Source organism: Hippocampus bargibanti, linkage group LG08, assembly GCF_051943395.1.
Source record: "Hippocampus bargibanti isolate YZ-2025 linkage group LG08, ASM5194339v1, whole genome shotgun sequence".
NCBI classification, from domain to species: Eukaryota; Metazoa; Chordata; class Actinopteri; order Syngnathiformes; family Syngnathidae; genus Hippocampus; species Hippocampus bargibanti.
This window is the reverse complement of record NC_142741.1, coordinates 20,871,913-20,885,318: the sequence shown is the minus strand read 5'-3', so window position 1 is coordinate 20,885,318 and position 13,406 is coordinate 20,871,913. Positions and strand designations below refer to the sequence as shown.

The 13,406-nt window shown below is 39.4% G+C and overlaps 1 protein-coding gene across 4 annotated transcripts in view; it reads left to right on the top strand.

Annotated features, from left to right (window-relative positions):
- LOC148894763 (partitioning defective 3 homolog B-like) overlaps positions 1-13,406 on the top strand; it is a 141,775-nt gene that overhangs the window by 54,971 nt on the left and 73,398 nt on the right. For 3 of the 4 annotated variants that reach the window (XM_089002560.1, XM_089002562.1, XM_089002563.1), the window contains 6 exons: positions 3,845-4,036; positions 4,722-4,880; positions 7,258-7,381; positions 10,218-10,320; positions 10,412-10,512; positions 12,688-12,732. In XM_089002560.1, the coding sequence (XP_088858686.1) occupies positions 3,845-4,036; positions 4,722-4,880; positions 7,258-7,381; positions 10,218-10,320; positions 10,412-10,512; positions 12,688-12,732 (724 nt within the window). The remainder of the gene's footprint in view (positions 1-3,844; positions 4,037-4,721; positions 4,881-7,257; positions 7,382-10,217; positions 10,321-10,411; positions 10,513-12,687; positions 12,733-13,406) is intronic. The other variant, XM_089002561.1, reaches the window with a different exon arrangement.

Sequence of the window (13,406 nt, the reverse complement as noted above, 5' to 3'; positions counted from 1 at the left end):
CGTATGTCGTACAAAGTATGACCGCCATGCATTAAACTAGTCCTGTTGGAGCCTTTACCTTTTGGCATTTAGGTAATCACGGGAGAACTTTTGTTGAGTGATTTGACAGCAGGCGCTTAGGTTAAGGACAAATGGGAAAGTTATTTCCAGAAGTTAAAAGCACAAAAGACTTTGAAAGACTGTAATGCAGATTGCGGAAGCAATTGTGTTATCATCCAAATGCACCTATAACAATGGGTAACATTTTTACAGAATTCATCATGTCTTCAGAGGGAAATCTTTGCAGACCCTTGGCAGTTAAGAGCTCTGCTTAAACTAAAGTGAACAAACTCCATGTATTCATTCATTTTCTTATCCGCTTTTGTTCACAAAGCTTGAGGCACAAACTAACCACTTCAGTGCAAAGTAGGTGTTGTATTGCCCATATTTTTCACGTTTTATTGCCATATTTTTGCCTGTGACTCATGTAAATGATTTGTGTGCTTAAATGCCTTTTAGTTGACAAAGTTTACGATGATTTATGTGGACTCGGTCATGCTTAGTTTGATAAATCATAAGTGCAACAATAGACAAACCTGAAACATAATCTACTTGATCCATCATTGCGGCTCGTCATTTAGATGCACCGGGAGGTTCATTTGCAAACATATTTTTTCTATTATGATATACATTTGAGTATAAACCTGCAAGAGCCAAAGAAAAACTCAACTCAACTGCAAATGTTCTCTCATTTTTGTATTCTCCAGTGATTTGACTTCCCAGATACAGGCATTATTAAACAACAGTTGGCATACTGTATATCTCACCACAATGTGTTAAATACCTATAAGGCCTTATTGAAATAGTTGTATCATTCGCTGGATGTTCTACTCCATGTAGTATATTCATTTCAGACTCAAATGCACACACTGATTATTGGTGATGCTTCCGTCTGCTTTTTTTTCTCGTAGAATGCACTGAAGAAGTCACTAGAGGTTAAGATGATGTATTGTGTAACAAGAAGGTGGAATTAATTAGCTAGATCAACAACATAACATGCTTTGCATTTTTGGTCATATTCTCACAGCCCACGAGGGTTGTGATGGGCCGGGGGCATGTGGGGGCCAGGGGGCAACCAGCTGCTGAAACAGTTGATTTAAGTTTTGTACAAAGTACTGTATCTCAAAATGTGTCTTCTTTCCCATTTTTTTGTTATTCTTGCAACATGGCAAATATTTAAGAGATTATTGGAATTAAGGATGTCAAAATAAAATGTATTAGCAGTTGTAACTGAAATATTTCATGGTAAATGATGGGTCGAAATAATTTTCAGTTCCATTATCTGTCAGCAGTTCTTGGTGTTTATGTTTCCCGTCTGAGGTTGTGGTGCCTCTTATCCTGTCTAGACACTGACACTGTGATCGAGGCATTGAGCAGGAAGGAACATTATAGTCACAAAGAGTATTTGTAATCCCTGCACTGCATATGAATATTTACAATTTTTGAAAGTCCAGGACAAGTGAATAGAAATTGCTTGTTGATATGTCAAATAACAGAAGAGCGTTGTTAACATCCATCCATCCATTTTCCGTACCGCTTATTCCCTATTAGGGTTGCGGTGGTGCTTGAGCCGATCCCAGCCTATCCCAGCCGTCTTCGGGCACTCGGCGGGGGACATCCTGAATTGGTTGCCAACCAATCGCAGGGCACACAAAGACAAACACACGCTCACACTCACATCTAGGGACAATTTGGAGTGTTCAATCAGCCTGCCATGCATGTTTTTGGAATGTGTGGGGAAAACCGGAGGACCCGGAGAAAACCATGTGGGCCTGGGAAATCCTTACTAGTATCTTCCCTCTCAAAGGCTTTCACCCATGTCTTTTATGTGTGTTAAAAATAATATTTTCTCAAGCATGCGCACAGCACTTTGCCGACAAATCCTGATATTTCGGAATCATGAAAACATAACCACATAAAACATCTGATGACTATAACAGATTCCATACCCACTGCTCACAAAGACTTCATTCCAGCCAGCACATTGCCAAGTGGATCATTCGAATCATCGCCTCTTTGGTTGAGTATTGAAATTGTGTTGTAAATTGTGACATCCAAGGAAGATCAATTTTCAGATGTTGACATACAATAGCTAGTTAGCTATCTCACTCTGGACTCTACGCTAACTGTTGCTCTGGTAGCACTTGCATTACCAATTCTGGCAATCGGTTCAAGGTGTACTTCGCCTACTGCCCAGTGGCAGCTAGAATAGGTCCAGCACGCCCCGCAAACTTGAGGATAGAGCATTTCAAATAATGGATGGACGGATCGTTTCATAAGATGTAAGGTCTAACACACAAATATTTTGCTGTCATCAGGAAAATTATAATGTTGACATAGTACACGTTTATCAGCCAATCTCTGGATTCACCTTACATGGTCTTTAATTTCAAAGACATGCCTGTTTTGTGTCTACACGCCGTCCCGTTGGCCCTTCTTTCTTGTTTGGTGAGAGTTCCCACTTTACCGATAAGAGGCATGTAAAATTTGTACATCTTAGTCTCCACTGCTTTAGAGAAGATGCCCCTGCCACAGCTCTATTTTGAGGCTATGCGCACTCTGTGAGCCGTGTAACCCTGGAAACCAGTCCATGTAGCATCTTGTTGAACCTTTTAGCTGTCATCACGTATTCCATTTGCAATTGCTACATGGATCATGATGGATGCCTATTATGTCTGTGTTCACCTGAGGCAGAGGACTGACAGATTATTCTTGTGCGATTTGTAGCTACAGGCAAGTTGCAAATGGGAATGATTCCGTTGCTTGGGAACATGTGCTTAGTGTACAGTACTTTGATGATGAATGTTCTGCTCTGCTTTGACGGCTTTGCAGAATGATTAACATACCTGTTCATTTGTAGCTTTGGGGAAACCTTGTTGATATAAAGTAAACGGGAGAGCGTGAGTAACAGGCTTTTCCTTTCGGTAACATGTTTATATTTGTTGGTTATGTGGGCACCTCGCTATGCTTAAACTGTTAGCAAGATTTGAATGTAGCCTCACCTGACTCATCCCCCCAGAGTCCCTGACCAAAGCCACACCCCTGACTTACGTGCTCTTTCAAGAAGCCAATGTTCTCCTTGACTGCTACATTGGTAGCATTCATCATGGAAACTAAAGATTAAATGGTCTCATTTCATCAAGGCAATTGTAGTTGCCAAAATAACTAACATTGACATAAAAAAAATCTGTTTCAAGGTTAGGAACGGCAAATAATAAACACGCTTTCTCAGTGCCATGGTTGAACGCTATCAGAGGGCCCCCCTCAAATCAATCGATTTCATTCTTTCATATTTATGGGCCAGAAATGTTTTGCATTTCAATATTTACTATTATTATGGCTTTAACCCTAGCTTTGGCATAGTTACCTTTGAGTTAGACTGACACCAAAGAAATGCTCTGACACCAATGCTCTTTGGGAAATCATGAACCCCGAGAATATTCTCACCATACTTCCTCATTCAATGGCCATGGAAGTTTATTGTACATACTCAACAGCAGAGTGTCAGGCATCGTTAGGGGTAAGCCATTTATTTGGTTGTGAGTGCTGTGTTATACTAAAATTTGTGTAAGTTTCATTTTTAAATATAACACTGGACAATTGGCTTTGGCTCCCCCCATTATGGTTTTTGTGTTGGTGCTTGAACCATTTATGTGGTTGTGTTGTGTGTTGCAAAAATTGCGCTATTGGAACTTGCATGTGCTTTGTATGACTAACAGCAGATTCTTAAAAACTATGTGTTGTTTTAATGGATAATTAGGAATGATTCATGTCCCTTTATTGGTGTTTTCTTCTCTTACTCTAGAAAGATGAGGGGTTCCCTCACTCTGGCTTAATTTTGGAAAATGGAAAGGAGGAGCTCATGTTCGAGGTACCCCTCAATGATTCTGGGTCAGCAGGTTTGGGTGTCAGCCTCAAAGGAAACAAGTCAAGAGAGACCGGAGAGGACTTGGGAATTTTCATCAAATCTGTTATACACGGAGGGGCTGCTTACAAGGTGACTGACCCACCGCATTCCCGAAATAAATGCATTCATTTGAAGTTGTTTTGTCATTCTTCTTTCAGCCCACTTGGATGTGTGTCTATTATGTTGATTCACTGTTCCACAACCACAAACTCTGATGAAAACAAATCAATATTTACAAAATGTGCACATACTTGCAAACCTTTGCCGCTCATTGAAATATGGCCTTGAGAATGAATGGGGATTTCATTACCACTTCATCCGTATCAGATAACCTTTTGAAAAATAACCTAATTTAGTGTACAGGTAACATTCAAGTATCATTTGTCAGAGTTAAAAGAAGTTACCAGGAAAGTCACATCAAAAATGTAATTTAAACACCCAAATGAGAACAGTATTTTGAAATACAACCAACGAATACAGAGCATTGTGCTCTTTTCACCTTGACTTTCCCATAATGACAGTGCTGTTGACCCAGAAATTAAGCTTATCTAATTAATGTGTGTGTGTGTGTGTGTGTGTGTGTGTGTGTACGTGCGTGCGTGTACGTGCGTGTGTACGCGTGTGTGCGTGCGTGTGTGTGCGTGCGTGTGTGTGTGCGTGTGTATGTGTGTGTGTGTGTGTGTGTGTGTGTGTGTGTGTGTGTGTGTGTGTGTGTGTGTGTGTGTGTGTGTGTGTGTGTGTGTGTGTGTGTGTGTGTGTGTGATTGTGGCTTTAGGATGGACGTCTGCACGTCAATGACCAGCTGGTCGCTGTGAATGGAGAGTCTCTGCTCGGATGCTCCAATCATGTGGCCATGGAGACACTCCGCCACTCCATGTCACATGAGGGAAATGTAAGAGGGACCATTCAGCTTGTGGTGATGAGACTTGTGAAGGTACACACTACGCACAAGCATAAACACATACGCACATGTCAATTTTATAGCATTTTAGTTGTGACCAATAATTGCTTTAAATCAGGGGTCCCCAAACATAACTTTTCCCTTCTCTCGTCGTCCATTTAAAGTTCAAATGGACGAATAGTCTATTTGCAAAGCGCTTGTACTAATTAGTTTCGCAGTTTAGTTCAAGCCTGTCACACCTGATAATCATTGAGAAGTGGATTTCACCACCCACTGGGCTGACAATCAGCCAATCACCGGTGTTACAATTTATTGACAAATAACCATTCACATCTTTGGACAAATGAGTCTTCTGATATAGAAGAAGAATGTTTTAGGAATGTGGGAGGAAGTCAAGCGTACTCAGAGAAAGAAGTAGGCATGCATGGCAAAGTAAAATTCATTTTTCACCGGTTATTGACTCTGCCTTTTTCCACACTGACTTTTCTGTGCTTTTAACTCCATTTATACTTGACATTAGTGCCTCTGCTCTCTTTTCTGCTCTTACCAGCTAACTGCAAAAGAACATTTGCACTGGTTTTGTCCTTGTGCTTTTGTGAGTGAGCGTGTGTGACTTGGTGCTCATCTCTCAGCTGTATCTCTTTTCTTTATAAGTCAAAAAAGGCTCTTTTCATTCTGGCTGCTATTCAGCAGATCCACTTTGCGCCGCTCTGTAGAATCTATCAAGGGCCTTGTGCACAGTGAGCTTGACTCGAATGTAAATGTAAATGTTTTTTTTTTTTTGCATTGGCTGCTGATAGTGAAGAGGAAGTACATATCCGAGTTGTGAGAACATCTGACTTAATGGTTGTGAGCCGTGTACATTTTCTGAGAAAACTCGCACGATTTATAATTAAATGGATTTCATTGGACCGCAATGATATGCATCATAGACAATCACGCAGATCTCCTGTTTCTAGTTTTTTATTCAGAAACTGGAAACACGAGGGATAAAAAAGAGGATATACTGCCCCCATTTCTTAAAATATATATTTTGGTCTGTAATTTTGGGCTCACGCTTGTGGGCTTTGACATTCTCCGGTAACAGCCCAATGGCAACTTTATCTCACGAAAAGGTTTAATACAAACAAGGTGTCTTCTATGGAAGAGTGCAAATAAAATTATTTTATAAAGAATATGGATTTTTTTTCACATGCCACAAATGGAATCTTCTGTTGCACTCACCCTCGCTGGATATTCTCTTTATTTCTCGCACATCCTTCACATTTTTTTGCACTTAATTCTGCCCTGTAGCTGAATCTTATTTTTATCCTTTTATAAAGCTGGATAATCCAAATAATTATTTGTAGTACACCATATGTATGCACACAGACTCGGGACTCGCTCATGTGCGTTTTGAAACAGAACATACTGTATGATCAGTGCCATTTTCTTTGAAGTAGTCGCGGTGAATGACTGGATAGGTTTTTAAACCCGACTCATTACAAGTCAGCATCACAGCTTTCACTGCTTCAGACATTTTTGTCTTAAAAACAAGTACACATGGTTCCCTAGCCCTTTTGTTGCAAATATTACACTTGCTTTAGAAATATGGGTTGTACATACCAAAATCTCTTACTCATTAACATAACAATGCTACATTCTGAATTGTGAGTGTAGATAAGCAACTGTGGCAATCTCCCCATTGGAACAATAAACACAAATGGAAAGAAAAACTGTGGTGTCCACTCATGCGATGGATTTGGCTCTGAGTGTGTGGATTTCTTTTTCTAAATAATATTATAAATATACAATATTGTCCTGCCAGTCAATATTGACATGCTGAGGGAGGAAATGAAGGTTGTTTGAGAGTTATCGCAGACTTTTTGGGTGTTTTTTTTCGTTCATTTTTTTAAGAGAGATGAAAAGCCAATGCATATGCATATATGCTAATTAATACACCGTTTCCTTACCGCCTTACAAGACAAACTATGAATATATGCTAATTAAATTCCCAAAGAACTCTCCTGAAAAAGACAAAAATATGTCATAACGCAGAAATGTCTGATTTGTTTTCATCATCATCTTAAGAGGCCCAACTGTCTAGACAATTGCAGTTAGCATGGTTGTCATTGATGTGACTTTCCCAAGTTTTAGCAGCCTCACTTAAGTCCAACAGTGTGCATTCAGATACACTTGAATGATCGATTGGTGAATGCTTTTCCCAACACTTTTCATTGAAAACAATATTGCATTACTGTTGCGTTTTATTTAAAAGCCTTCATTTAATCCGTAGGAGTCACTCACCAATAAATTACGCGTTCCCGACAGGTGCGTGACTGCTCATTTTTTGTCACCACTGTGTGTATGTTGATTAATCAAAATTCGTGATGTATAATATGCTATTTTTATATTTTTACTTCTTTTTCAGAATCAACCTTACCTGCTATCCAACTGCTCATTTGATAACTCCCCGATGTTGTCTGGTTTGGTGAATCAAGTAAATGGTACCACAGGATCGCTTCATCAGACGAAGACAATCTACACATCTGATGGTGAGTTAGTCTAGCTCAGTGATTAACAGTCAGCTAACCTGCATGTTATTAATGTGGGCTTCTGTTGTGGCAGGAGTTAGCTCAGTCATGAGCGTCGTTTATCAGTGTGTATTTCATCTGTTCAATGAAACAATTGAAAGTATACCAGTGTCTGTGTCTGTCTCGATCACTCGTAGGGCCATTACAAATGTGTTTACTTTATTTTACACATTAAAAAGCGTAATAGGTGCACATTCAACGAATGGGCTGTTTTGTTTTTGTTTTTTCATCCATTGGGCGCACCGCATTCTAAGACGCAATTTACAATGCATCCACTAGATAGAGCTATGCTCAAGGACAACACAAAGACACAGAGTAATTCCTTCTTAAGCACATTCTGTACCTTCTTTGTTACATGAAGCAGTTCTAGATGAAAGAAGAGAGGATCAAAGCGTCTTTCCACCAGTGGATCAGGGACATCATGGTGGAACATGCACACCGACTACAAGCTAAATGTTGAAAGCAAACACGCAGCTGTAGCATCCATTGACGAAAAGAGATTATCTCACATCTCCTGTCCCACATAAATCTGCTTCAATTCCAAGCTGCAACAGTTCCACATACGCATCAGCGCACTGCACTGACGCTCCTTTCTTCTTATTGCGGGCTCCTCAAGCCATGCATCCATTCCGCCGCAGACTGTATGCCAACAGCACCGACCTTTCCGCGGAACAAAGCAGGGCTGTCCATTACAGGTGCAAAAAATCACTGAGTTACTAATGTTGTTGGGCATCTCATGAATGTTGTATTTCATGGACAATGTGCTTTTCTTGTGAAGCTTTGTAATCAGTGGCACTATGATGAGGAAATGTCCGGTACTCACAATGAGGAATAGAGTGGGCATTCTGATTAGATGATTCTGATCTGATTTTGATGACACACTGAACTGATCGCCAGTTAGTCGCAGAGTACAGATATACCTGACTTTTAATTCATAAATTAAATAAAAACCCACTCCCCACATGTTTCTCCTCATTTCAACTCAAATACATTTTTTCAAGGAAGAGTATCCCCATTCAGTCTTGAGTTCTGCCTCTAAAATCAAGTGAACACGATGCACTTATTTAGTCTTGTCTACGAAGTAGCAGTTATTGCTGGCATTTCAATTTCAATAACTTCAGTCAAACAGAGACAGCAAGTTAATAATCTAAATCAAACTAATTAATGTTTCGCAGATAAACTAAAAATAACTGGGACAGGTACTATAATCTCCTGTACATATTAATTGACACTTTCGTCTATCCCTCAGTCCTTCTTGTTTTTCATCTATCCTGTTATGTTCTGTTGTGTTTCAGTTGAAGTTTTTTTTCCCTTTTCAAATGTAGAACTTCCTGACCTAATCTGTTTGGAGTATCCGTATGCACAAGTATGTGCAATATCATCAGAGTGGGTATTATGTGCCTTAAAAAAGTGTGTAGTCTGTCTCTGGAGTTTGCAAATGTGGAAGTGGTAGAGTTAGAACGCTTGTGCTCAGATGTTGGAATTGTTAGCCAGAATCAAACTGTGTTATCTGTGTGTTTTGTGTGTTTACGCCGGTTCTGGTAAACATGTCTGACTTTGCTCATCAAATTCACCTCATCCACAGTATTAATATGCATGCACATGATAGTAAGGCCAATTTTTTTCAAGCTCTTCTTTTACCAAGTTAGTGTGTGTGATTATTTTAAGCTCAGTGTCACCATGCGAATGAAGCATGCTATGAAAGCGAAAAGGAGAGAGGGTTCCAAATACAGAAGGTCGCATGCCAAAAAAAAAAAAAATGGACATCTGCTGCTGGAGCAAGCTTCGAATGATTTATCTTTAACAGAACAAATGTCTTTTTCACATCAAAGAGTGGGAGGCAGTGAGAACAGATTTGTGTGCGTGTGAGGTGAAAGAAGAATGTGTTTTTGACAGTTGAGGTGATTACCGTGCTGGCACTGATGAGAAATGACTAACTTTGACGAAAGCGGGAAAATGGAGTGGAAGACATGATGATTAATAGAAGCTAGTAACAAAATTTTATATATATATATATATATATATATAGAGTAAAGTCTCGTTATGTCGATATCGGTTGTATCGATAGTCCCGCTTATTACGATACTATTTCTATGCACGCACGGAGAAAATTACATGCGCGCAGGGTCGGATATATCGATAGTCCCGGTTATATCGATATTTTATGGACTCCCGAGAATATCGATACAACGAGACTTTACTGTATATATATATATATATATATATATATATATATATATTGTAAGAAGACAAGCAGTGGTCCAGGGCAGCTGCGTGAAAAGTACATGCATGAAATGGAGGGATGACGGTGAGTATCCAACGTGAGCATGCATCTGATTCCATCCGAACTGTGTGAACGACTACACAGTTGTATTATATTCCCCTTACGTGTCCACTGTGAAAGGTGCAGGCCAAATCCCAGGTATAACAGTATTTATTTTGGCTCGGATTCACGATTGTTGAAAGAGTTCTGCGTGCAAGGGGCCAAAGAGAGAGATGAGAATTGGAATGAAAATCACTCTGGGTGAGTTCCAGGCACCCTGTGTGACCAGGGAAAACATACATTTGGTTTGTTTTATTTTTAATGGATGGATTTGTGTCAGTAGCATAATCCCCCCAAATCTGTGCTCCTGGTCAGGCGAAACATATGTGAAACAAATGTGAACATTCCATTATGATTACGACACCTTGTATTATAACCTATGTGTCTCAATAGCAGAGTAAGGCAAAAAAATCATTCCTCTGGACAAAAACAAGGCCTCTGAATATTTTCTGAATGATCACGAATACTTTTCAGGATCATATGCAAATTATTCTCACATGGATGAAGAGGCAGAGCAGAATGGACATGGAACCGAGGCAAGAAGCTCTTCTCAGCAGTTCTCTTACCTTCATGAAAGGTGAGTTGATCATCTCAGCGACCGGGATATTTTGTTGTTTTTAAAATATTGAGTTTGAAACCAACATGTGGTTTGTGATTGGTCATACCAGGGAAATGTCCCCATCCCAGCTTGATATCCAGCAGCAGTTCCAGCATGTAAAGGCATCCAAGAGCATAGACTTAAGCTCCACTTCAAACCACACACAAATTGGTGGGCATTTTGAATACTTTCCATTCTTTTCATTCTTCTTCCTTTCACATATTGTACGTTTAAACATTCTGCATATTTGTACATAGTAGGTACAGTATATGTCTCTGAGCCACATATGACTGTTGTCTCTGCTAATATTGAATGTATACTAAGCACACACTCACACACATCACAACCATCTTGCATGCGCTCTTGAATCTAAAAATATCAGTCAGTGGCTTTGCCTCAGCCCATCAGTGCCTCTGTGATTGCCTGCATGCCCTCTTTGTCGTCCACATTAGATGAGCTTCGTTCAACAAAGTCGAAAATTAAATATTCAAGGATACATCAACAACAATGAGGAGGTAGGCAGAGTTCAGGAAAGTTTCATAGTATTGATTTGATTCGAGCTACTTCTATAATGACAAATGGCAGGATTTATGGATGTTGCATGGTTGGTTGACATGACATTTCAATTTTGTAGCACAAGAAGGCAACATCAGTTATTGCCATATTTACAGTTAAAAAATGCATGGATGTGTTTTTCATGCACATTTTCAATGTCTGTATGACTATACTACTGTGAACATTCCCAATTTAGGAATGACACATTGTTGACTGAGGAGCCCGTGAAGTGAACAATGGCAACATTGCCAGCCCATACCTATTTTATTTCTGGGCCAATCTGCTTAATTTATAGGATTTTTTTTCAGCGAGATAATGATTAAAAATGGCATACTTAAACACTGGTTTAAAATGATAAAATCTTTTTTGTCTTGGTTCCTCTCACTTTGAGACTCAATGTTTTTTTACCGTCTCGTTACATCCCTTTTCATGTCATTCCAGGCTCTCCTGGGCTTGATTTATACAACAGGTCCAAATGGGAAATATCACTTTAATGGCTTTATCCGATTTATTAACTGTCTTAATCCATGTCACGTAACATTTACCTTCACACATGACATGATCTTGTGTCATCCTTAGGCAATAATTAACCGTGTTTGGGGTGGGGTGAGGATGGGGGTCAATTAATCTTGGATTTTTGTTATTTGCGGCATATCGTTTCTTTGGTCTGAGCTTACTCTTCTCACTATTGATTCAAATTATGGTAATGTGCATATTATTCCACCGGAAACCCTCTACAATTATTTTTCGGAGACCATGATTGACACAACTCTAACCTATTTAGACAACATTTAATCATGTATGCTTTTACTACAGTCCCCTTGGATGTTTTATAATATATTTTAGTTTTGCAGATGTGGGTCTATGTATGTCATCACTCAATATGTTTTACTGAAAATAATAGGCTCATTATAATAACTTAAATCAAGCTTTTGAAATAAAATGAGACATCTCAACTGCGAACGTATGCACATTTACATTTTATCCGTCTGAAACCAAAGTAGACGTATAGCGATTTGCCAAAAATCTGGGCTGCTGAAGCAGTCATAAAAATTAGCCACAAGCTGATGTGGTCAGACGCACACAGCAATGCACAGGGCTCGAATTTCATTTTGAGCTTGCTTTTGATTAGGAAAATATTTGCAGTGCGCAGCCATTTACTGCTTGGTTTTTGTGGTCTCAGTATGTGTTTGGCAGAGTGCTACGCAACAGTTAGTGTCGTCGTTGGATCTTTTTTTATGTTTGTGTATGTGTGTGTGTGTGTGTGTGTGTGTGTGTGTGTGTGTGTGTGTGTTTCGTCATCACGAAGGGCAAAAATACCTCTAAAGTGTGTTTTTTATAGGTGTAAAGTAATAAGCTTGACTAGGGACAATTATGGAAGCTGTGGTGTCCAACCGAAGGTAAAAGGGCCAACACAGCTGGTTTAGTTTGAGTATTGCTGTCGAACAACATCATTGAAAAGGTTGGGGCGAATGGAAAGGCGCAAAAAAAAATGAAGTGACGTCTTAGAGAGCCTGATATGTTCAAAGCGAAAAGTGAGGGTTAGTTATTAATGAGATGACTTGCTATCTGGGATGCTGACTAAACTGCCTAGAATAAAAATCAGATGGTCTCGATGACAAGATTGGTGGTGGGCTTGAGAAGAGGGACTTTCGCACATTTGGAAAGTTGGACATGATGAGTGGAAATTGTGTTAAATCAAGTGGAGAAGCGAACCCCAAAGCCACATCTAACTGTGGTTGATGCATACAGCACGTGCCAGAATTATTCATTATTTTTGTTTGATTTCAGTTGCAGATGAAATCCCTGTAAGATCCCTGGTTGAAAACACTGCAGGTGAGGGAAACTTTTGCAAATTGCCACTAGCTCAATATCTCCAATATCTCATATCTCCTTTGTGGTGGTTATGTTCCCCAAAAAATAGATTACAAGTTAAAAATGTACATATAATGTACTAATGTTTTCTTCCTCATAGTTTAAGCCGAAAAGGAACTCTGAACACCTTCTAGGCCCAACCACATATGTTCAGTTTCCCGGCCATGGTTGAAGACTCACGACATTCATTCATTCATCTTCCATACCGCTTAATCCTCATGAGGGGGGTGGGGGGGTATTGTGTACTGTGTATCCCAAAAAATAATTTCCCATAGGAAACCATTAAAATAAGAATAATCGTTCCCAGGTCTCCATAAAATATAATTTTCAACTAAATAAGCCTTAAAACTACAAACAATATACCTTATTCTATGTATAATAAATGCACTATTGTATTGTAATGAAAGAAATACACTGCACTGTATAATAACGTCGTTTTATCTACCTTTGTGATGGTTGTTGATGGCTTGATGGAATGGAGTGGCAGGTCGGAGAGAATTGCTGTTTGAAAGGAGTCACATTCCATAAGGACTGTAATTAAAGAAATAAACTGTACTGTAAAATAAGGTCGTTTTATTTACCTTTGTGATGGTCGTTGATGCCTTGATGGAATGGGGGTCAGACTTCTCTTCCTG